Genomic DNA, 25,557 nt, shown 5'->3' with positions numbered 1-25,557 from the left:
TTACAAATCCATTCTGATTCTGTGAAGTAGTGTGGCTCACTGGTTAGAGGCGGCAGACCCGAGAGCAGAGGACGGCCCGGGACCAGGGTTCGATTCCCGGCGCGGCAGGTTTCTGGACCAGGGTCAGCGGACTCGATAATTCTCTCGCCTCGGTGCCCACTCTGATCAGCGATCACACTCGGCAACTCTGGGCATTAGCTTGCCTCATCTTCACTAACGGCCCCACCAGACCGCCGGGGATGCCTGGTCTCACCCTGGAGATACCCATTAAGGGACCATCTCTCAGGGAAGCCAGGAAGGGTTTCGCAGCGGTCGAAGCGCCTTGGGACCCGACGGGTAAGTAGTGCGCTATATAAATGCCAATACATTTACATTTACATCCAGATGGATCAGCGTAGGTAGCAACTGCACATACCGATGTGCTAGCACTTTTCAGATTATTTTATAGTCTGCCCTTAATATAGCCATAAACCTATATGAGGAGAGCTGGGTGGGGTCCCTTTCAGTTTTGAGCAAGGGAACTAGAAGAGACTCTTGAAGAAAAGCTGGGAGCAAGCCTTTGATAAGGGCCTCATTATAAATTCCAAACAATTTGGGGGCAAGGAAGGTGGAGAAACATCATAACATTCTAACGGTAGGCTGTCTAAACCCGGGATCCTATTACGGGCCAAATGATGTATTGCACTCACGTACCATGGTGGTGATAGTTGGTGAGGGTAAGGGTTCTAATAATTCCTGAATGGCCTCTAGAGGAGGAGCTTCTAATGCCTGATACAACACAGTGTAGTAGGAGCTGAACGATCGCAATATGTCTACTTGTGTTTTTAGGGCTGGCCCCCCATCCTGCTCAATCTCCATGATAAGCAGAGATTGTATTTCTTGATGAACAAGCCATTTAAGCAGGCATTCAATTTGTAACCCATCACATGAATTCGAGCATTGTATTCCACATAATGATATTAGCGGAGACGTCAATCAGTGTAGCATGACGCTCTTTAACATCACTCAGGCTTGTTGCATCTGGGGATGATGATTGTCTATGTTTTTTACTTCCTCAGTGGCCTTCAAGTCCAGAACCCACTGTCTACTTAACCCAGATATATTTTGCATTCAAAAGCCCCTGGTTACCACCTTAAAAGAGTCCCATTCTATAGTGCAGCTTGTAGCGGTGGCAGGATTATCCGCAAAGTAGTAGGTAATATGTGTACCCTGTGCTTTGCGGAGCCACTATGTGGGGGCTGGGGATGCAGCACACCCCATCTAATGTCTACGATGTGGGCAGTGTGATCAGATATCACCCACCACAGAAAGTCAAAATTTGTTAGTCATGGGCTAAGGTCCGGAGAGCAGAGAAAACGGTCTAGTTGGATATAGGTTATGCAGGGCAGAGAAGTGGGAGTATAGATATAAGTGGGGATTATGAGTTCTCCAGGCATCTAGAAGGGATCACTGCTGGGTCGACTGTCCTAATCACCGTGAGTGCTAACGAGCTGGGGCATATTGAGAAGCAGGGGTGGGATCGATCAAGAGAAAGATCCAAAATGTTATTATAGTCCCCCCTTGTAACAACGGGATGCCTACCCATTGGACGAGGATCCTGGACAGGGCAGTCCAAAATGCTACTTGCTCTGTGTTTGGGGCGTACATAAAACCCAAAAGGACTGGTTTACCATCTAGCCGGCCTTCCACAAACACATATCTTCCTTCCGTATCAAGGACCATTTAAAGGGTCTGAAAAGATGTCCCTGGATGGATCTATATCAAGGCTCCTCATGCATATCATACCGCAAATAGGCCTTTCTAGCGCATGTTAAGCTGCTGACGTTCACTGTTGATAAGATGAGTCACTAGCTTTTTTATTTCGTCCGGTTGCTCGTAATTTATTCTGCCTCTTCATTTTAGTCCGCTTTTATCTTTTCCACCGGTCTCGATTCCAAAGATAGCACCTATAACTAAATTGTGACTTTATATTCTTTTTCTCTTCCTTGTGTGTCTTGATATCAGGGAACTGGTTTTCTGAAACAGTGCACTGAAGTGTCCCAAACCACAGGTATGGCTATGTGCCTCTCCATAGTGGTGTCTGTTCTAACAGGCATGGTGATTCCAATTGGGCCAAATTTCTCAGGTTTTCCTGTTAGAATAGAAGAGCCTGCAAGGGTACAGACAGTTATCTAGCCTGTCACAAAGTGTCCACAGTTTTTTGGTCTCCCCTAGCATTGCTGCGCACATGCGTGGCTCGCTCGGTGAGATTTAATGCAGATGAGTACTTTTACAAGAGGGCTTTAAGCCCCGCACCTCATTTCTATTGGCTGGCATCCCCGTTTTTGCTAAACGTGGCCAGCCACTGGAAAAGAGCTATGCATGTTGCCTCCCTTTGGCTTGTTGTGCCGGCTCACTTGGACTGCCTCGCCTGCTTTCTGTTCGTCGTAAACGTTTTCTTATCCTTATGGGGCCATGTTTTTTCAAACACATGGCCCCATAAAGACAAGCTCCGGCGTGATCCTCTTTCGCTTTTGGGTGCGGCACTCAGTACATGCAGCACTGTTCCGCGTTGTTGTACCGGGAGAGAACCTATTGCTGCCAAGAAAAAAAGTGACCAGTAAACAAGTAATGCCGCTGCGTCACAGTGACAGAGACCATGCAGTGTTTTGCTTCCGGACACCATATTGTCGTGACCTGTGCTCGGTGATTCACCCTTTGTGCCAATCAGTCCCGCACCTTTTATCTCTCCATCCGCCTGGAGAGGCTGGCAGGTGTCCCAGGGCATCCAGCAGACGCCCAGCCCTGGAGGGCTCAGAATTATTTCTTTACAAATTAGTGCTCTCAGTCGCCTGAGGTCTCCTCGCAGCGGGATGCGTGACTGAGCCGACTGGACCCTGGGCTTTGAGTGAGATTGCAGGAATGCGCAGATGAGCTGTCCCCTCCGTATGAAGGGTTTTGTACGGTTGCACATTCTGTGTCAGGCTCCCGGCGGGCCTGGGGAGCTGCGCTGCTTCTCCAGTTACTAAACACTTACAGTAAAAATACAGTCACCGGAGCCTGTGCCAGCCATCTAGCCCTTTTCCCCCCATGAAGCTGCTGCATCATTTAAATCCTCCTATTTTGGCTCTGGCGATTAATTTTACAGCGCTCATTTTTTAAATGTAACTCTTTGGCTGCTGGCGTCGGTCGGTGACCGGAAGTTTCACTATTCACTCTCTACTACTCACTCTCTACTCTCTACTACTCGCTCTCTACAACTCTCTAATACTCTCTACTACTCACTCTACTACCCTCTGCTACTAACTACTACTCACTCTTCTACTCTCTACTACTCACTCTACTACTCTCTTCTACTCACTCTCTATTATTCTCTACTACTCTCTACTACGCTACTACTCTCTACTACTCTTTCTGTACTACTCACTCTCTACTACTCTCTCTACTACTTTCTCTCTACTACTCACTCTCTACTACTCACTCTCTACTATCTATCTACTATTCACTCTCTACTACTCTCTACTACTCACTCTACCAACTCTCTACTACTCTCTCTACTACTCACTCTACCTATTACTCTCTACTACTCACTCTCTACTACTCTCTCTACTACTCTCTCTACTACTCTCTCTACTACTCTCTCTCTACTACTCTCTACTACTCATTCTCTACTACTCATTCTCTACTACTCTCTGCTACTCACTCTCTACTACACTCTCTACTACTCTCTTTACTACTCTCTACTACTCACTCTCTACTACTCACTCTACTACTCACTCTCCCCTACTCTCTCCTACTCCTCTCTACTACCCCCTCTCTACTACTTACTCTCTACTACTCACTGTACTACTCTCTACTACTCTCTACTACTCACTCTCTACTACTCACTCTACTACTCACTCTACTACTCACTCTACTACTCACTCTGCTACTCACTCTCTTCTACTCACTCTCTACTATTCTCAAACTCACTCTCTACTACTCTCTACTACTCACTCTCTGGTCTCTCCTACTCACTCTTTTCTCTTCTCTCCACTACTCACTCTACTCTCTACCTCTCTACCTCTCTATCTACCTCTCTCTCTACTACTCTCTACTACTCACTCTCTACTACTCACTCTCTACTAGTCACTCTCTACTACTCTACTACTCACTCTCTACTGCTCTATTACTCACTCCCTACTCTCTTCTCTCTACTCTCTACTTACTCTCTACTCTCTACCTCTCTTTACCCCCTCTACCTTTTTCTACCTCTCTATCTACTAATCTCTACCTATCTACCTCTCTACCTTTCTATCTACATCTACCTCTACCTCTCTACCTTTACCTCTCTATCTCTACCTACCTCTCACACTCTATTACTCACTCTCTACTACTCACTCCTACTCACTCTCTACTACTCTCAACTATCTACTACTCACTCTACTACTCTCTACTGCTCACTCTCTACTACTCACTCTACTACTCACTCTACTACTCACTCTTCTACTCACTCTCTATCACTCTCTACTACTCTTTACTACCCACTCTCTACTACTCACGCTCTACCCTACTACTTACTCTTTACTCTCTTCTCTCTACTCTCTACTACTCACTCTACCTCTCTACCTCTCTCTCTACCTCTCTCTCTACTTCTCTCTACCTCTCTCTCTACTACTCTCTAATACTCACTCTCTAATACTCTCTAATACTCACTCTCTAATACTCACTCTCTACTACTCTCTATTAGTCAATCTCTACTACTCACTCTCTACTACTTTCTCTACTACTTACTCTACTACTCACTCTACTACTACTCACTCTCTACTACTCACTCTCTACTACTCACTCTCTACTCACTACTCGCTACTCTCTACTCTCTATCTACTTCTCTCTCTCTACTACTTTCTACCTCTCTATCTACCTCTCTCTACTACTCTGCCTCTCTACTTCTAACTCTCTACGCGCACACATATGCACATATATATATAAAGGAAGATATGTGTCGGAAAAGAACATTTCCCCCAACAAATCTCAGACCCTCAGTCTGGAGATCTCGGGTGGTGGTAAGAATTGTTTGAAATACATTAGTATATGAATGTATGATATCCCTACTAGTTTGATATCTTGTGGGCGGGAAGGATGCTTTTGAATTGTGTGTACCGTCAAATTTCCTAAGATCTACTAGTGTTCTTCCTTATAACCTCGCTGAGCATGTGGTTTTGTTGCTGTTAATATGTGTGTGGTAGCACAGTGGCAACCTCAAGATTATGTCAACCATAGGATAGCGTGCGTCAGCAAACTGTAGGTAAAGAAGCCTTTATCTGTGCATTGCAACACAAGCAAAAAAATATTGGGTGCAGTTGAAGAAGCGCAAGTCAGAGATATTATCATGAGAAAGGAGCGTTGTTGCATTTTCCAAGCATGTAGGGCTGTAACAAGAACTAGTGGTGTGTGAATAGTACTGGGAGCTATGGAGTGTGTGTACAGTCATCGAAACGGGTGAGTATTTCTCAATAAAGACAGTAGTGATGAAGACTAAAGACAATTAGTGCACACCTCGACACACAGTCTATTTGTGATTCCACCTAGCATAACAAAGTTAAGCTATGGAGGAGAATATAACGCTCCACGAAGGAAGACTTGATCTGTGGTACTGAAGCAGTACACCTGGTATGGCATTCTCAGGTGGATCATAAACAGCTGTGAAAATCTTTGAGACTTGCAGAAAGATCATCTATGAAGACAGACACAAGTTAAAAACCCAATGTTGACCACACACACACATTATTTTAGCTTGTTGCTCTGCCTTTAATTTGTCATTGTTATATTGACTTGTTATTTTAGTTAATGTTTTAGCAATAAAGGTATAGTCATTGTTATCTGTATTTTCAGCAGTGCCTTGGAAACTACTCATTTTCTGGAAAACAAGGACAAAAAAAGTTTATGTAAATCTCCTTGCCACTGATTTAAGGTATAATGCCCTCTGCAAACAGGTTGTGTTTTTGTTAATTCTTGTTGTAAAAGTCAGATGGGTATATCAAAGTTTAAAGGAGGAAGTGGTTTGAGGATGGTAGTGAGAAAGGGGTAATGCATTTGCTGTGCTGGTATTTTGGTGAGAAAATGAATGTTGTCGACAAAGGCACAAGTTCTTCTCTTTTAAAAAATATTTTTATTGAACAGACATAGCAGAAAAATAACAATTCTTGAATGATAAATAGTATAATTAGGATGGACCATATAAAAATAGAATTACACACTGGTCTAACCAAATCATCTAAAATACACAGTAAAACAACTATTTGTTAGATCTGGCACCATTGACGTGGGTCTCCCCTTCCATATTTTTCTGTTGCCTCATGTATTTTTGCTGGTGTTAAATGTTTTGGGCACTGTGCCACTGCTATTCAGTGCCATAGTGCAAGTGCTCCCTATTGTTAATTGATGTATTAATCAGTGGTTCCATGTTTGGCTATTTGGTTTACTTCTCATACCCTAGTACAGTGCACTGAGTGTGCCCAGGGCTTGTAAATCCAAATGCTGCTGGGGAGCCTGCAGCACTGTTTGTGCCACCCACAGAAGCAGCCTTGTAAAATGTGTCTGAGGTCTGCCATTGCAGAGCCTGCGTGCAGTCTGGTACTGTCATGATGACTGGGCAAGTGCACCCACTTGCCAGTCCCTAAGCCTTCCCATTTCTTCACATCAGTCACCCCTATTGTAGGCCCAATGGCAGGGCGCATTGTAACTATAAGGTATGACAAGCCCTGATGTGTGTGGCATGTCCTTATAGTAAATTACAGCCAATTTCGTTTTTCACTATTGCAAGGCTACCTGTACTCCATAGGCCAGAATGGGCTGTAGATTATTACATGTTAATAATCCTAACTGTCTCAGAGAACATGGTAGAAATTCGAGTTTAGTATGCCTGAACTCAGAATGATAAAACACATCTTTTAGTGAAGATGGTTTGAACATTCTGTGTTTGCAAATACCACTTTTAGAAAGTAGGTATTTGCTTGCCTAAACCTTTGAAGCCTGCCTCTGCTAGGTTGTGTATTCCTTTGTCTGGTTTTGTGAGTGACAGGGCTGGGGGATTCCAGGAGACAGATGAGTCAGCCCAGTGGTGAATAGAGAGATCTGCATCTAGATGGGAAGGAGGAGTTGCACCTGAACCTTGAATAGGGCTGTGCCTGACTTCCACAAGGCTCCAAACCTTGGGGAGCGGCTGATGTCTCTGCCCTGCAGACTGAAAGAAGAGAAGGAGTCCTGTAAACAAAGTGCTCCAGGACTGTACTTTCCTTCCACAATGCTGGCTCCACCTCCTGTGGGGCGTCTGATGTTTCTGCCCTGCACTGTGAAAGGAAAGGAGAAGTCTGGTAAACAGAGTGCTTCAGAACTGGTTTGAACTGGGCAAAGGCCCCTCTCCCCTCAGAGAACAAAGGATTTTGGGGTATAAATTTTGGGACCCTGATCCCATGAAATTAGATCACTTTGGACTACAAGAAGAAACCTTTACTGAGGAGAGGAACCTGAAGAAACTGAGGAGAGACTATTCCCAAGCTGAAGTGCTGCTTGGGGAATTGGCCTGCAGTGGTTGCCTTTCTGCCAAAGGAAGGAGAAAGAAACTTTGTGTACTTTGCTTTCAACTTGTGAAGGATCTCCAAGGGCTTGGAAAAGAGCTTGCCTCCTGGTGTTGTTTCAGGGACAACAGACTTCACCCCCAGCTCCCCAGAGTTCTTTGGAAATGCCTGCTGCTGTTTTTGGGCCATCTGAGGAACTGCGTGTTGCAAGGAGCTGGAAGTTCGACGCATCGAGAAGAAGTGTGTCGCCATCGCTGTGCCTGCTGCCGCAACCCCGAAGGAGGGTGTCACCGCTGAAACTGTCTCACTGCACTGCATTGGAGAGAAGTGTGCCGTCGCAACTCCGAAGGAGGGTGTCGCCGCTGTAAATGTCACATTGAAGAATCTCGCAATGAGGTCGGAGCATGTTGCCGTCGCTGTGCCTGCAGTCGCAACTCAAAGGGAGGGTGTCGCCGATGGAACTGTCGCACTGCACCGCACCGAAGGAAAGCGCCTGGAATCCCGAGAAGCGCGCCGCCATCAGGGCTGCTGCCGTCGCATCGTGGATGTCGCCGCTGTAGTTGTCGCATCGTGCGGAGCTTCACGCATCGCAGGAGAAAGGTGTCGCAAGTGGATCTGCTGCCGTCGCATTGCTGAACAAGGGTGTCGCCGCTGCAGTCCACGCATCGAACCGAGAACTTCTCGCAAATCCAGAAGCGTGCCGCATCTGGAAAATCTTCACGTCTTTATTTTTTTGCACCTGAACTTTGCCGCAATTCCCTCGCTGCGACATTGCTTGTCGTGGAAGCGCAACCAACCTAAGGTACATTGACGGAAAGTGTCGCATCTAAGAACTGAACTGAACTAAGCTAAAATCTACCATCTTAAAATAACAGTATTGTGTATTTTTGTTGTTTATGGTCTTGTGGTAACTCTATATAAAGTATTCTTATTTGTTTTATAAAATGTTGTGTGGTGTCCATCTGTAGTGTTGTCACTGGGTTACTGTATGTGGTCACAAATGCTTAACACACCACCTCTGAGATAAGCCTGTCTGCTCGTGCCAAGCAACCAAGGGGGTGAGCAGGGGTTATTTTAGGAGTGTAATCCCCTTATCCTGACCAGAGGCAAGGGTCCCTATTTGTCACAAGTACCTACCTGTGCCAACTGGAGACCCCCAGATGTAACACTATTAATAATTCCATTTATTATATTCATTTTAACTCTTCATTTCTGCCGTATATTGTTTCATTACTTAGGATAACTAGAGAAGTGCAGCTCGATAAAATGAAACTAATTCTAGAATCTACTTATCCACTTCTCAACTGCCTCTGCTCTAATTCACATAATCAATCCTAATCTCGCATTTGTAAAGAGCAAGTGCAAGAGTGGTGTTATATTGACATCAACATTTTGCCACTTTATCATTCTGTCCATTTATCAATTCATTAAAAGAAAACAAGCACCGTGGTGTGAAGAATAATATAATCAAATATACATGTAATTCTTCAGAATCAAGCGCGTCAATGCTCCTAGCGAATAATATATCTTTGGATGCACTATAAATGTGATTTAAAAAATTGCCAGATCAGAAGTAAATCTAAAAAAGCCAGTGTTTTCCTGTTGAAATTTTTTTTGGGGAAAAGAACCTGCAACTCATCTAGCAAAATAAAACCAATACATTTTTACTTCAGCACCCAACTTCCAAAATTGCCAAGTGGCCTCATATGTGGCACAAGTTCTTCTCAAAGGTGAAAAGTACAAACTAGAAGTTGGTGTCATATGTTGGGGATGGACTGTGAGGTCGCAGCTAATATGTGTGTTTTAAACGTTAATGGATCTGATAGAGCGGTAATTTCTTCTGGTAATTTCTCAATGCAAAACCCTCATGCTACCTTTATTTTACAGGTGAAAAAGGTGTTGGGCCCTTCACACCATGTATTACCTTCAGGAGATTTAAATAAACCTGAACAGTCAAAAATGCAATTATTATTATAGCCAATAAAGAGAGTTGTGAGTGTTTTAAAGGGTTTTATTTTCTTGTCAAAAGTTAATTTTCCTCTGACCCTTTATTCATTAGTAAAATATCAATCAGGTTACAGAATTTTGAAAACAGGAAAAATAGCATTAATACAAAACATATTACAGTCTGCACATAAGCATTACATGTAGGAACAAAAATGTGGCGCAAGATGTCATTAAAAACTCTTAAAGAGTTTCTAAGAAAAATAGTCTTGCAAGGCTAATCAATAATTAAATAGTTTTAGAAATAAATAAATAGGACAAATAAATATTTTCAGACCTAATTAATTAGTCAAAGCATAAACTTAAAGTTTTAGCATCTAAATCTAAAAAGCCTTTCTACCTGTTGCTGCTCTATGCATCTCTGTGCCTAAAAAGCAAACAAGGAGTGAGACAGCCCGCCCTTCACAGGCCTCAAAGGAATTGTGGCCTGCCGTGACAAAATATGACGTGCCAGGACTTTGGAAAAAAAAATCGCCTTGGAACCCCCACCTGACTCTCCTCGGACGCCCAAGGCTGCACCTGTGACGATCTTGTACCTAACCCATAGAATGTCTGGTCTAATCTGTTCCTTCTCTCAAGAGCTCACACGCCCCCCCTTAAGCCTAATGAGCCTAGTAGCCAACCACGCCTCCAGAGAGGTCATTATTTATACTCTAATTCTTGGCAGACTACACAAAAATGTTGCATCTTCAGGAAAACCTGTACGTGATTGGTCAGCCACAATGGCATGAGGTCTAACCTTACTGACTCATTCTAGAGCATACCAGTTTTAACAAAAGAAGCGCAAATTATTTAATCCATTTTAATTACTAGGAAAAATGTTTAATTCTAATTCCTCCTTCCTTCCTTTCACAGCGCAGTCAGGACAGATACTTTATCTAACTGGTACATTGGCACAATCACAAGAATTTTTCAAAGTACAAAGAGGCTTTGACTTCTTCGTGGTTTGAGTCAAACAGATCTGCGCATGCACTCTTCTTTCATGCAAGTCATAGCCTTGCTGGATTCACAGGCAGCCATGTTTTGTGTAGGCCAAAAAAAAATAAAACAAACACAAAGAGAATAATAATTTCATGTAAATCAGCCCATTATGTTTCCCAACTCCATACTAATACCCCTTATAAATGTTTACCTAGCCAAGCTATTAGTTTCAAGCAGCTTTTTTTATTATTTATGACAACATGCAAAATAAATGTGCAATGTGCAACATAGCATTTTTATGCTTTAATGTAAAATTTAAAAGCACACACAGTTAATACAGTACACACAGTTAATATAGCGCACACAGTAACATGCTTTAGTATTTTAGATAGCTTTTCATGCAAAAATGCATTTAGCCCCATGTGTAGTGTTTGGTGCATTATTAATTCACACACATTATAAAAAGAGGTGTTATTAACTGAAAATGTTTATCAAAATATGCAACAAGCCAAAGTCTTTTAAGACAGGATTAGTGAATTTAGATTTTAAGGGATGAGCTGGGAAGAGAGAACCACATTCTATTAATCTTCAAAGCCAAACAAGGCCACTTTTCTCTACATTGCAAAAACACATGTTAATTCAGCACAAGCATTTCAGACTGACTTAGGCTTCACTTTCATATTTTTCATGTGCCATGTTTTTAACTTGCACCAAAATGTGTGTGGCAATTTAAATGCAGTCTGTCTGAAGCACAAAAATAAACAATGCCTGACTCCAGGTGAAATCTGCTCCATCAATCCACCCTTCTGATGATATCAAATCATAATCAAATGATTTATAATTCATCAAACATATTTAATTTCACAAGTGACTTTTATTTTTTGCAAAAGCTGAGCATATAACAATATTACTTCTATTTCTAAGGCAAACGCAAGTTTCGTCTATAATCAGATCATATATAGCCAAGCGCAAATGTTTAATGCAGAGTTCTGTAACTAGCTTCTTGGAAAATTTAGTCTTCTTTAGAATAAGTAACTAAAATAATAAAAGGAAAATTAAACAGGACAGTTTCCGCATTTCTTTGCTCTTTGTCATCAGCTTGCCATCAGTAGGGCTCATACAGTGTGGCATTTTGTACTTTTTCCATGCAATTAGACTACTTAGGTGCTGAGAAACTCTGACAGAGCACCATCAATCCTTTGCACTTTTCAAACTAGACCTTTCACTCTTATTTTCACTTTCATCAGATTCAGATGTTTCACCACAGCATCTCTCAGATCAAAGTTGTTGTACCATCCAGTATGCAGATCTTGTGTAGCAGCTGCAATCTGGTGGGAAACTGCACACTGTACATCAACCAGACCTACACAGCAATGGCTAGTGTTCTCATCAGTGTTTTCCACAAGTGCATTTGCATATGTATTTTCAACCCACTTCGGTGATGCTGAAAAACAGTCTTTTGCAAAAGGTGACTCTGTGCTGCCATTGTGTTGCTTTATTATGCTTGACACTTCAGGCAGATAGCTACAATCCATTCCTTGTCCAATCTGTTGTTCTGCACTCATTATTTTTGAGCCCTCATTATGATCTGATTTCAGAGAAACTGGCAATCTAAACCTGGGCATCAGTCTTTGCAAAAATACTTTTGCCACTTTGCAGTTGTCACTTTGCCCAAAAACAGTTCTGATAGAACCCTGTTGTGCTGCTTCAAAAACATTTTCTTGAGCATCTTTTAATTCAACTGTGAAGATTCCATTGAATGTATATGCTAACAGAACACAAATTTGTGCAACTGAATTAGCATTTCTCTCTCCCATGACAACAGTGACTCCCAATTGAGCAGATATACTGCATATTATGGTAAGGGCAATCAATTTCGAATTTTGGGGTGTGGTAACTACTGAAAGCCATGAAGCTTTGAAAAACAGAAATGTATAAGGAGCACAGCATGTGTTGCTTTTAATATGTCACCTTTCAAACATGGGCCATCTACAAAATGGACATTGTTGGACTGACTCAGACGTTCATCCTTAAAGTCTGAATTTGGCTTTATGCATATTTTCATGATATTTAGACACTCAAATCCAGTTTCATCACAAATCAATTAATTTGCTGACATTTCTGTGAAGTTAGGGTCAAAGGTCATTGGTAAATACATCACAGACCTTTGAACACATTCATCTTTTTCAACAGGCAATGAGAGAGCGCAGCCCTCTGTTTCACTGCAAATTGGTGTATTTTTTTTCAAATAAACTTTCATTCCTAGTGCTGGGGCGCAACATTTTTTATCTTTCAACTTTAGGAATGCTTTTGTGCAATTGTTGTCCAATGGAAGCGGATCAGACACACCCTAGTGCCAGAACTGCCGGGGGGGGGGTGGGGGGGGGGGGGTAGGGGGGGTAGTATTCCAAAGTGTTTGACACCAAACACGACATGTTTTGATAAAGCCAAACCAAAGCTAGCATTAACCGTGAGGATTATAATGCACTTAAGAGTATATGGAATGGCTATATCATAGAATAGCTATAAGGAAATATTTCCGAAAGCTGTAGAGGGGCTCCGCTCATGCTAGGGCACCCTCTCACACAAAACCAAGCATCTGCCTCCAGGATTGTGAAGGCCTCCCATAGGAGTGACTTGTAGGGTAATATGTGTGTATATGTATAGGTAGATATGGGTATACTATATCTAAGTAAGGGGTGCTTACACCACCTTACCCAGGCTGCAAGTGCAGACCTGTGGTGCCATTTTGGAAGGCTAACCAGGGGTGGCATAATACGTGCTTCAGTCCCTGGTAGGCCTCTGGGGTACCTATGCCCTGGGTACCTAAGGTACCATTTACAGGGACTCACAAGGGTAACCCAGTAACCGATTTGGTATGTACCTAATGTACATGCAATCCATTTTAGTGAGAAAGCAGATAGACTGGGGGAACACCAGGCGCTCGCACCTCACCTCACCTTGCCACAGACATCAGCGGAGCCGTGAGGGCAACGGCGGAACAGTGGAGCACTTGCCGGGAGGCAGCCTGGACCGGAGCACTTGCAGGGACCGGACTTCACTACCCAGCAGGCGCTGGGGCAGCAGCGCGCCAGTGACGCCACACAAGCGCCCGGAGGCGCGAGTAAAAGGCTGACCCCCGCGAGCACAGTGGGGAACACCAGGCGCTCGCACCTCACCTCACCTTGCCACAGACATCAGCGGAGCCGTGAGGGCAACGGCGGAATAGCGGAGCACTTGCCGGGAGGCAGCCTGGACTGGAGCACTTGCCGGGACCGGACTTCTCTACCCAGCAGGTGCTGGGGCAGCAGCGCGCCAGTGACGCCACACAAGTAAAGGCGCGAGTAAAGGCTGACACTCCCCTCGCCCCGCGAGTGGCGCCCGCGGGAGAGCCCGAGGTTAAGCCCGGGCAAAGGGCGGGCCCTCTGAGGCCCTTAGAGGTCAACAGTGGTCGGGCGGGCCACCCCTCTAACATTCCCCTCGAAAGGTAAGCGTCCCGCTCGGACAATAAAATGGGCGATAGTAACGCTATTAGTAATATCACGGACATACACACTCAGGGTGTTGACACCTCCATCTCTCTCATTACATCTTTTGAGACATTGATAGACACCGCATTCAATGAGATTGTTGAAACTGAGAGGAGGTTTTCAATGGGTTCACTTACCACTAATCTACTAAGTGTAACAGGTAGTCTGAATGGAAACATGCACATAACCCCTGAAGTCATCGTGATCAAACCATCACATTCTGCTGTTAGTGTGCCCATTGTCCTAGATGACGAAAACACCGTCAAATATATAGCTCCAGACCCTTCCTCTTTATTACCAACCACTGAGGTTATTATTGAGGTCACCGAGAATACAGGAGCAAAGCGAAAAAGGGGCCCAGTGAAATTAACTTACAATAAAAGGAAGCAGCCCCTTAGGAGTGCTAACCAACCAACACCACAAAGTATGTGGAGCAGGGGAAAGAAACGGAAACAAATTCAACAGATTGCATCCGTGCAGGACCAATCTCATCTGGGTGATGTTGTAGTAATAAATAATGACGCTTCAAATTCAATATCTATTTCCACTCAGACTGAGTCCCCCAATACAAATAGCTACTATTCTAAATCAGAAGGGAATCTCATTGAGACCATCACGGATACAATTTTTAAGCAACTTGAAGGTCAAATGATCAAACAATTTAATAACATTTTTAAAAGACTTGACAGGCTGGAAAATTTAATCAAAAACGACGATGCCAAGAGAAAAGGCGCAGCGTGTCTGGATAAATTAAGAGTGGAACGTCTGCTTAAAGATCTGGAATCCACCAGCCGTGTGCTCAGCAGCAGTGGTCAAGTTACCAACAGGTCTAATGAGTCACAGGCTGTTACCAACCCACCAGCGATTAAAACATCTGCGATGACCAAAAGCATAAGAGGAAGTAATCCGCCCAACTCTATGTCCAACTCTACGTCTAAATCTGCGTCTAAATCTCCTCTGCCCTCTAATGTTGTTACCAATGCCCCTGAATCTTTGATTAAATCCACCTCCCCACCCAACGTTGTTACTAGTGCCCCAACGAAAAATCATAAAAGTAACTCTGTTACAGGCACTGCAACACAGAAGGTTTCTATGAACTCCAGCCAGCGCCACAATAAGACCCCACACGAAGACACAAGGCCTGTAAAACATCAAGGTCCTGCCTTACACCTTCCACCTGAGGCGTGTCCTTACGTCTTAGTCCTGGCTGGCATTCCACCTCTCAGGGAAGGGCAAGGAGAATCGTGGGTTCAACTGCATAACAAGTGTATTGACTGGCTAACGAAACATAAGGGGGTGGGTTATGACATCTCCAAAGAGATTATATCCACACGCCGAGTAACTTGGGTAGGTCCTCTTTTTAAGAATATTAATGGGGACTGTATTGTCATCAACTTCAGGAACCCGGGCACTGGAAAATTTCGGCTGAACAAAAACTTTGTTAAACACGGTCCATCTACTGTGGTGACCCCCTTACCGTTAAATTACTTTTATCGTCCCCCACACAAAATGATGCAGCCTCCACCTGTATTTCCATTACACAACAGGTTCTCAGTGTTCCATGATTTGGGATCATTGGACTGACTGTCCCCTACTACTGAAGAACCTGCTTCTGTGTGTTTTGACCTTGACCAGACAGTGGAAATATCATCTAAAGCACCTTCGCAAATAGCTAAGACCTCTGCACCTAAAACATCGTGTGAACAACAGGGGCATGTCATGGCAACATTCTCCCCAGGAATTGAACAGGGTCCCTGTCTGAGGTTAGATAAGAACCTGTCAATCATCAGTTGGAATATTGCCGGCCTAAAGGCCAAGATGGAAATCACCTCTTGGAAGGACTGGGTCAATTGCCATGATATACTAATGTTTCAAGAAACCTGGTGTATTGATGACTTGTTGTTTGAGGGGTACAGCTGTCATAATAGGATTGTTTCGGCCCCCCCCCCCTTTGGTCGTCCTAGTGGGGGACTATCTATTTGGGTCAAAATATCTGCAGAAGTTAAAATTGATTTACTCCAAGCTAACTGCCCAAGTTTCATGGCATTATCATACACTCAAAGGTTAAGGCTATGCTTGATCAATTTCTATAATAATGACTTTCTGTCCCAACCCAACCGCAATTTTATTCTTTTATTTGATTTTATTGATGGGATTATGGATGGAGAGAAATATGGGAAATTTGACGGTATCTGTCTAGGAGGGGACTTTAATGCTCATATACACTCGAGAAATCCCCCATGTAGAAGGGGTACAGAACTGTCAAACCTCCTTGCTACTAGAGACCTTGTAAACTGTATGGAATACGTTGGCACAGAAATTAGTGCCGCCCCACTTCCTACTTTTATTGGCCATGGGAGCGGTACTACAATTGATTACGTTTTTGTTTCACCTCCTGTCGCTAATGCTTTAACAAAGGCAGAAGTTGTATGTAAAGTCTACAGCGACCATTACCCTATTGTTATTCACCTATTACTTCCGAGGGGTAAGTGCTCACGAAATGAAATAGGTGCAAGAAACCTTGAGGTTTCAGCTGATAAATTGAGGGTATTTTGGAGGGGCGTGGATAATAGGGGAATCCTGGCAAAAATCGTTAAAAAACATCCAGTTCTGATTGAAAATTGTCTTACTAGTGATGGCCACAGGGTTAATATAATTACATCATTTACTGAACTCTGCTCTGTTATAAAAGGTGAGATTTCCAGACCTGCTTCTAGTAAAGCAGAGGAAACACCTAGATGGTTTGATGCCTCCTGTTCAAAGGCAAATAGGAAGTTGAGAGCTGCCCTAAAAGCCGAATTCAGGGACATCCCCCAAATAAGGTTACTTAGAGTGGAGTACAAATCTACCCTACGAACCAGATCAAATGAACTGCTTAAGATCCACTGGGGTTTCTTGGCACGCTCGGCCGAAGTGAAAGACACTACTGGGTTTTGGAGAGAGGTAAAGAAAATAAGATCTATAGGTTCAAATTTAACGGCAATTAATTGTAACATCACTGGACCAACGTGGGTTGAACATTTTGCTAAAATTTATGCCACACCAGACAACCCCGCTTCGACCTTCCTCCCTTTAAGCCCCCTTAACATCTCTGTGTCTGAGGTCGAAGATGCCATATCTGAAAGTGCAGGAAACAAAGCGCCCGGCCCTGACGGGCTCTCAATTGATCAGTTAAAGTGTGAGCCAAACGTTTGGGCTCCACTACTATGTAATGTTTTTAATAATCTAATGAACGAGCAAATCCCAGAAACATGGTCTTGTAGTACAATCGTCCCCATCTTTAAGAAGGGCGACAGGCTGGATCCTGGGTGTTACCGCCCCATTTCGTTAATCGCTAACACCTTGAAAGTTCTGGGGCGGATTATCTTTAAAAGGATTAGAACCTGGGCAGATGAGAGTAAGATCTTACATCCCAGCCAGCTCGGTTTCCGTAGTAACGTTGGTACGGTGGAACAATGCTTGAACCTGAGTCTGATTATGGCAAAATATAATATCGCTAAGAAATCCCCTCTATATTTTGGTTTTATGGACTTAAGTTCTGCGTTTGATTTTGTTAACCGTTCCCGTCTATGGTCCACCCTTCTTGATTATGGTTTAGATGATTATTTGGTCCACTTTTTAGCTTTTTTACATAGTGATCTAAAAGCACGTGTGCGTATAAACCAATCTGGCGAAGTTTCTGACGACATCAGCATTGGTAGGGGGGTCAGACAGGGGTGCGTGCTGGCCCCCCTCCTGTTTATTCTATATATTAATAATTTGAGCGGCTCACTGAGTATTTTAACAAAAGATGTACCCCACGTAAATGGAGTCCCCATACCTACCCTTCTTTACGCCGACGATGCGGTCCTGATGGGCCGCACTCCAAAGGCACTTCGCACTTTAATCTCAGGATTTGTCCTTTTTATGGCCGACTTAGGCTTGACCACTAATTTTAAAAAATCCCTAATCATGAGTTGTGGTCCCAAAAATTATAAAATTGCCGAGATTAAATCAGGGTCAAATGTTTTGAAAAGCACATGCACTTTTCCCTATTTGGGGTTGCTATTTTCAAATACTGGTTCGTGGCATGCACATGTATCTTATGCTAGGAACAAGTTGGGTAAAGCCATAAACTGTGTCACCTCTTTGAGACAACCCAACTATGCTGATGTAATCACACCACTAGTTAAGATCTACCAAACACAATGTATACCAACTGGCACTTATGGCGCCGAGGTTTGGGGTTACACAAACTGTACCCATATCCAAACGGAAGAAAATAGGTTCTGCCGGAAGGTGCTGGGTGGGGTTATTTGTTCCCCTCACTATGTATGCCATAATGAACTAAACATCTCATACATAGAAGACTTTGTAAGATCGAGACCAGCACTCTTCTGGCTAAAGATATGGATTAACCCGGCTGCCACTCTGACCCGCGATATAATTTTGGACTGTTTAAGTTGTGACAGGGCACACTGCATACCATGGTTAAAAGCGGTAAAAGATTGCCTTGATAGTGTAGGGCAGGGTTCTTTGTTTGCCACACCCAGTTTAATAAATCGCTCCCATAAGACCATTATTCTTAGGGCACTATATCATTTGTATAGAGAAGAGCGGGAAAGGAAGAACTTGTATAAATGCACTGTTATAAAATATATGGGCTATCTTGAACCTCACATTAAACACCCAGGCCCACCACACAGGTATTTACGCTTGCTTCTTGGCAGATGGAACAGGAGTTTACTGTTTCGCTTCCGAGATGGGAGCATAGTAAACTTACTAAATTTCCCCTTGGGTTACAATAAACACCTAGAAATTCTGAATTGTCCATGTAACCCTAACATGAAACAGAGCCTTATGCCCTTTTTGTTCTTCTGTGGTTTTTATAAAAAGCTTTCCGCTCATTATTTAATGCCTTACTGTAGAAAACATGAACTGACTAGCTTTAAAATAGCACTGAGGTCTTTCTTATTACTGGGATCGGATGAAGTAATATTCAGGGTGAGCTGCTTCCTTAAAGCTGCCGTTAGATCACGAGCCACTTTACATATTGATGTATAATATTTGCACATTGCACTCTCTTATGCACCTTAAAATTTCTTATTTGCACATTCTGCTTCTTTGTAAATTTTTAACGTGGACCTTTTAACGATGCTGTCACTATTCATCCATTTTTAAATTATGTTTGTTAGAATGCATTTTTAACTGTGTATAAAGCTGTTTTTAGCAAGAAGGGACAATCTGTGTGTAGATGTGAAATTGAAATTGATACTGTTTGATCGGTCTTAGATTTGTTTCCCAGATGTCATTATTGTACTGTATTGTTTTGATTGTATTTTGTTTGCACTTTTATGGATGTTTTTTATTCCGAATAAAGATCTTTTGACTTGACTTGATAGACTGGGGCCCTGAATAGCAGGATCCCAGTCCAACTAAGTCGAAAACCAGCAAAACACAAGGCAAAAAGTGGGGGGTAACCATGTAGTAAGATTCCACCCTCCTACACTTCTCGATTCTCCTGTCCTATCTCTCTCTCATTTCCTACTTCTCTTTCCCTTCTTATACCTATTTTTCTACCAAAATCTAACCAGCAAGAGGTTAACCGCAGAAACCGCACCGTTCTAATCATCTTTGCCAGCTGCGGTCAACCCCACAACAGTTTTTGTGATTGTATACAATATATAAAAAATCATTTAAAAATATATATTTTTTAAAACAAATTCACAAAAAAAACATAAAAAAACAAAAAAACAAGTGGGTCAGTATATTTAGACCCATGTGTAACCCCCTGTTTGTGCACAGTCGGAATTACAAGCTGGGATGAATTTATTGTATCTGAAATTTAGCATAGGCATTACATACCTCAACCTCTGTTAACCATACACTGCAGATTTTGGTGCGTTGACTACCAAATATGCATGTTATTACCAGCAAGCTCATAATAGGTCCTGTTTATCACACACTATAAATATCGTACCCTGGAGTATCGTTATTTACAAGGTGCAATGAATGAATCACTCCTTAAAAAATAAAAAGAGATGGTAGAGTTGTAAAAGTCAGTGAGTACCTGAACCTCAACCAAGTCAGCCTGGGAGGAGAGGGCAGAATTACAGTGGGCTGCTAGTCCATCTGTATTGATAGATCTGAGGTCCCTTTTCCAGATCTTCGATAAGACCATATCAAAGATATTTGACAAATTTAAATGTAATTGTAACACATCCTCTAGCAAATTAATTAAGGGACTGGACTTTAATACATGCTCAACTTTTTCATGCATAACAACCATGACAGGAATGCTGCACGGATGGAAGCCAAAGGTCTCTTTAATATTTCCTTGCCTCATCCTTTTGTAGCCTAACTAGACTGGAAACCTAGGGCCTGATTCACAAATGCAACAAGGATTTGAGTATGTTTACTACTGTTTGGTATTCACAAACTACAGTTTTGTAGAAATGTACAATTCTGTTGTAACTTACACTACACATAGCCAACAACTGCTACTGAAACCGCTATCCTCTAATACATTCTAGGAAAGCTCTTTCTTGAAAGATAACCAAAAAAGAGTACATTAGCTAAAACACCAATGCCACGTCCTATGAATGTGTAACTGTAATCTAGTGTTATCTTCAATAACATCAGTCATGTAATATTGTTTTAACTGACCTCTTTCGAGTTATTTTTCTTTGATTTGTACGATTTTGAATTAATTTTTTATTTAGCAGAATGCTCTGTGCACTAACAAAATCGAAACGTGTAACTAGCTTTGAGATCTTTCATGTACTACATGTATACTGAACTGTTAATTATTATCTGCAGCCGTTGCAATCATTGTCCCTAGCAGACTCTAAACTGAAGACTGACGTCACTATAATAATCAATGCACTTGGCAGCAATACGTCGCTCACGAAAGTGGATATCAGTGGGAATGCAATGGGAGATATGGGAGCGAAGATGTTGGCTAAAGCCTTGCAGATCAACTCTAAGCTTCGGTAAGGAAAATGCTTTAATTAAGAATTGTTTTAGAACTAATTCCCATTCTACATGTAAGCAAAATCACAATTCCATAATTATTTTTACCTTCCACATGAAATTCATGTAATGTCTAAAGAGCTGTACTTTTGATTGAACACAACTCTTAACTCCTACCACAATCTAATATAGGACTATATACTTCTCAATCTTCTGATCCTCATTGCTCAAATGTATTGAGGGATATGCATCACCACAAGCACCAAACAAGTTTGAGAAAGACTTTGCTGTTGAGGGGTTTCATTGAGTTTCATTTCATTGAGTTGAGACAGTGATGATTTTGGCTATATGGTTGTTGTGAGGAGGAATTTTGTAAGTTGAGGAGGTGACCGATTCAGAAGCAGAAGTCTTTTGCAAAAAAAGGGTGTTTTGAAAGGGAAGTAGAATGAGAACATTTTACTTCATATACATCATTGTGTAAGATAACCCAAACTTGAATATAGCGTATATTATCCACTCAATACAATAACACAGAAATCGCAATATCCTAGGAAATTATGAAGCATTTAAACATCCCTTTCTTGCAGTATCATTCCATTGGGTATCACAAGATCAAAGGTTATTTTATAGTTTGCGCATCTGTTGCTCCTTTGTAATAATTTCCAATCACGCTCACCTTAGACGGCATATGATGAAACAAGGAGAAGCCTTAGAAATCACACCATAGTGTACAATGGACACTTCAACTACACATGCAGTGAACATTTTTATTTTTTCATCTTGCAGTGGTAAAGTCTATCATTCATTGATGCACCTGCCATCCTCAAAGCTCAGACCTTAGCACAATCCGATGGATCAGTTTTCTTAACACTATTGGATAATGCAGTTGGCATAGATTGTTCAGTTTACTCACAAGAAATCCCTCTGCACTATATAATGATGGAAAATGGAAATATCTGTTGTCTGAAGATATTTTCTAGTAACCCTTAGTGAGTCTTATTAGGGATTGAGGATAAAGTCTAAGCATGGCCGAAAACTTTCCTTTCCACTCTTGTCGGGCACAGTTCAATAAGTTGTTGCTGATAACCGAACACTTACTCCACATTAAGATAAACGAGAGAACATCATCCAGTGCAAAAAACAAATTCTAAATATGAAACCGATAAACCATGCTTTCCAAGATCAGAGGAGTTGTGGATCATTTTCAAGACTCAAGTTGAGTATTAAAGTAAGGGTAGACTCAGAGATGAAGTTTTACATAGTAAGAAAGTATTTTCTGAGCAGCCACAGAGTGTGAATTCAGCCGAAATGTGAAGACAGTAAAACATTGAGGTGCTGTGATTGGAGTTGTTGTTGTGTGACTTTGATAAACCATTTGAAAGTGTGTCAGTGTTTGTCTAGTGGTGAAATGCCTGCAAATGCAAAAAGGCATGACTTCTTGGGGGATCCGGAAGCACGAAGTACAGATTGGGCATCTGGTGCAAAGGAAAAGTGATCCTCTGTCTTCATTATGTTATTGGAACTTCCATGAGGAATTATCCTCGGATATCCCATCATCTGCAACTATATTGTTATGTAGTGTATGTACATACTCTGAAGTCAGTAATTTGCTCCTAATACATTACAACAGCATGAAACTAAAATTGTTTCCCACTGCTTCCATGTCATAATAGGAAGCTCTCACTTCTGTTGCACTGTCAGCCCCATTCGTTTGTCAGTGTGGGACTCTGCTGACGCACGCCGACAGAGGAATTTCAAAGCTGTGCTGTCAGGATCTCAGAAAGTCTGGAGAGCAGAGAACACAATAGTGGCAGGGAAGGTACCACGAACAATGGAAATGAGTGGCAGGAGGCCTGATAATTATATAATTATTTATGCAGGTTGAAGGGGGAGAATTGAAAAAGGAGTGGTGTTGGTTGATGGTAGGACACTAGAGCCATCACTATGAGCGGTGGAACAATAACATTATGTGAAATTCTGCCACTCACAATTACAAGTTGTGAGGAAATCGAACAATTGATTGTGCAGGATATGAGGTCTTTGCAAGTAACAGGTCAACAGTTACCCCCTTACTAGGAACCAAGCATCCCAAAGTAGCGCTTGACTTTTTTAGGGTAGCGAAGCAGAGCAGTCCAAGGCCTGCTTGGGAGAGGAGGTATGGGTTAGTACTCACAGTTCTCTGGCACGCAGTAATAACACTCAAAAATATGTGTTTAGTCTGCTTTTTCTTTAGAAAAGGAGAAGTACATTTACTAAACACACACACACTACATAATACTATGCAGTATTTTACAACTATACAGAAGGTTTGTGGAAATTCTTAGAAAGACTTTACATTTGAAACCAAAAATCATAGTATTTCCCTCCCTTACCATATAGCATGTAGTCATAGTGGAGGGTGCCACTTGAAATCCAGCAGTCCCATTGGCTTTATCAATGTTACCACTCTTACAGACCAGACCCACATGTTCTGATGCATCACTCCATTATTAACTTCAGTAACCTCAACCACACTGATGGCCAAGGTCCTTTTACAGAGACTAGAGGAGCGTGCAGTGGATAGATCTATTTTGTCAGAGGTACAATTTGAATATAGAAAAGGGTTGGGGATGGTAGATCAGTGTGTGAACCTTGACCTGCTCTTTGGAAAGTATGCTAGAGCTAAGGTAGGGTCTCTTTACATATGTTTTGTTGACCTTAGCAGTGTTTTTGACTTCGTAGATCATTCAATTGTTTGGTCTACCTTGATTTCCTTGGCATCAAAGAGAACATAGTTTGTTTCCTTTCACACCTGTATGGAAATTTGTCTGCAAAGGTCCGATATGGCCCTGATGGGGAAGGTTCCCTTCAATAAAATTTAAGATGGGAATCATACAGGGTTGTGTATCGGCACCTTTTCTGTTCTCGCTCTTTATTAATGATGTTGATGGTGCTCTTCAAGCTTTGAATGCCAACGCAGCTACCATCGCTGGTCGTTCGGTTCCGGTACGGTTGTATGCCAATGATCTAGGACGCCTGTTGGCCTGCAGAAACTGATGGACTCATTTGATGACTTTGAGGCTAGAAAAATGAAGATCAACAAAGCAAAAATATACATGTGAGGGAAAAAAGTGCAGAAGTTTAGGACCTTTTACATTGGGGCTTACCAGTTGCGTGAGTAGAATCATTCTGTGAATTAGGGATTTTATTTTCTAGTAATAGCACATGGACCCAGCATATTCACAATACTCGCTCAACAAATAGCCAAATCTGAGAAGTAGTTTTAGGTTCTCACATAAACTAGGCAGTCCCTCAGTAGAGGAAATGATTGATATATACAAGGTGAGAGGGTTGTAAACTGCTATATATGGTGGAGGCCTGTAGGGGTATGCCTGTAGTAACTTACTTTCTGTCGAGGAGACGTCCTTCCTTAGGCACTTGTTATGTACACCAACCTCCGCGTCCTCTATTAATGTCCATGAGGAGGCTGGGTTGCACTATCCGGAAGACTTGCTTTTATTGAAAACATTGTTCTGCCTGGGCAAAAGCTGAAACACGTTTTACTAAATCAATTGCCTAGCTTTAAATTACGTTTCTAAAACTCCCTGGCTCACCTATATACATAAATTGTTTTAAATTACTGTTTAATATACCCGCATTAGTAAGACCTTTTTTAAATTATAGACAGAAATGCAGTGCACATGAAGAATCTCGGAAGTCCTTGGTCGTGTCATACACATCAAATGATTTGCATGAGACATGTCAATTTTGTCTGACTTGGGTGACTAATATCCAGCATCATTATGTTTTAACCAGGTTGCAGTTGGGCATAGCACATTATTCAGTTGCCTTCCCTGAAATGAAAAGATGACCATTAGACACGATCCCTTGCCCTTGTGATGACCTATTGAAGCAAATCACACAGCACTTTATTTTATTTTGTAGTTTTTACGATTATTTAAGGAGATCTTATTTAAAGGTAATTTTCCTTACACAGAAGATCAGGGATTACAGAATTGATCTGCTCCATTTATTTGCACCTGGGAATCCCTCTTTATGCTTAAACATAGCACTGTTTATATTGGGGCAATACTCCTCGGGAATAGTATTACATTTTAGCAAACATCAAATGTGGACGCTCAGAAGTTTTTATTTGCACTGTTTTGGTCATTGTTTTAATGTTGTATTTATTGATTATGTACTTTATATTCTTTTATTGCCACTAATATTGTGCAGAATAAGGATCTTTGAACTGAACTGAACTGAACTGATTTCAGAAACCATAATCCATCTGCAAACATTTTAACAAATAAAGCATGGCGCCCATCTGCACCCATTAAAAACGAATAAAGCATTGCAGTCTTTCATGAAAAAAATAACTATCAGCAATAAGAACACATTTAAATACAACATTGTATAACATCACATTTCAATACAAAGTGACAAAAAACAGTACCTGTGTGGGTGTTTTTCTTTTATCCACTACAGGCTACAAAACATGCATCTCCCTCGGGGTGGCCTACTTGAGTGGGAGGACATAATGTGCATATGTGACTTGCATCTCCCGCTGCACTCCCTATTTGTAGAATTGGGATTCGCACACCACGTCGTCTTGCATTTTTGCTTTTTTTCCT

At 42.0% G+C, this 25,557-nt stretch overlaps 1 protein-coding gene across 2 annotated transcripts in view; it reads left to right on the top strand.

Moving 5' to 3' along the window:
- The window catches only part of CARMIL1 (capping protein regulator and myosin 1 linker 1), a 994,750-nt gene that overhangs the window by 672,273 nt on the left and 296,920 nt on the right, over window positions 1–25,557 (top strand). For both annotated transcript variants that reach the window (XM_086965173.1, XM_086965172.1), the window contains exon 21: window positions 20,792–20,964. In XM_086965173.1, coding sequence (XP_086821299.1) covers window positions 20,792–20,964 — 173 coding nt within the window. The remainder of the gene's footprint in view (window positions 1–20,791; window positions 20,965–25,557) is intronic.

This window comes from Lissotriton vulgaris, chromosome 4_1 (assembly GCF_964263255.1).
Source record: "Lissotriton vulgaris chromosome 4_1, aLisVul1.2, whole genome shotgun sequence".
In the NCBI taxonomy this organism is placed as follows: Eukaryota; Metazoa; Chordata; class Amphibia; order Caudata; family Salamandridae; genus Lissotriton; species Lissotriton vulgaris.
This window is presented reverse-complemented; position numbering and strand designations above follow the sequence as displayed.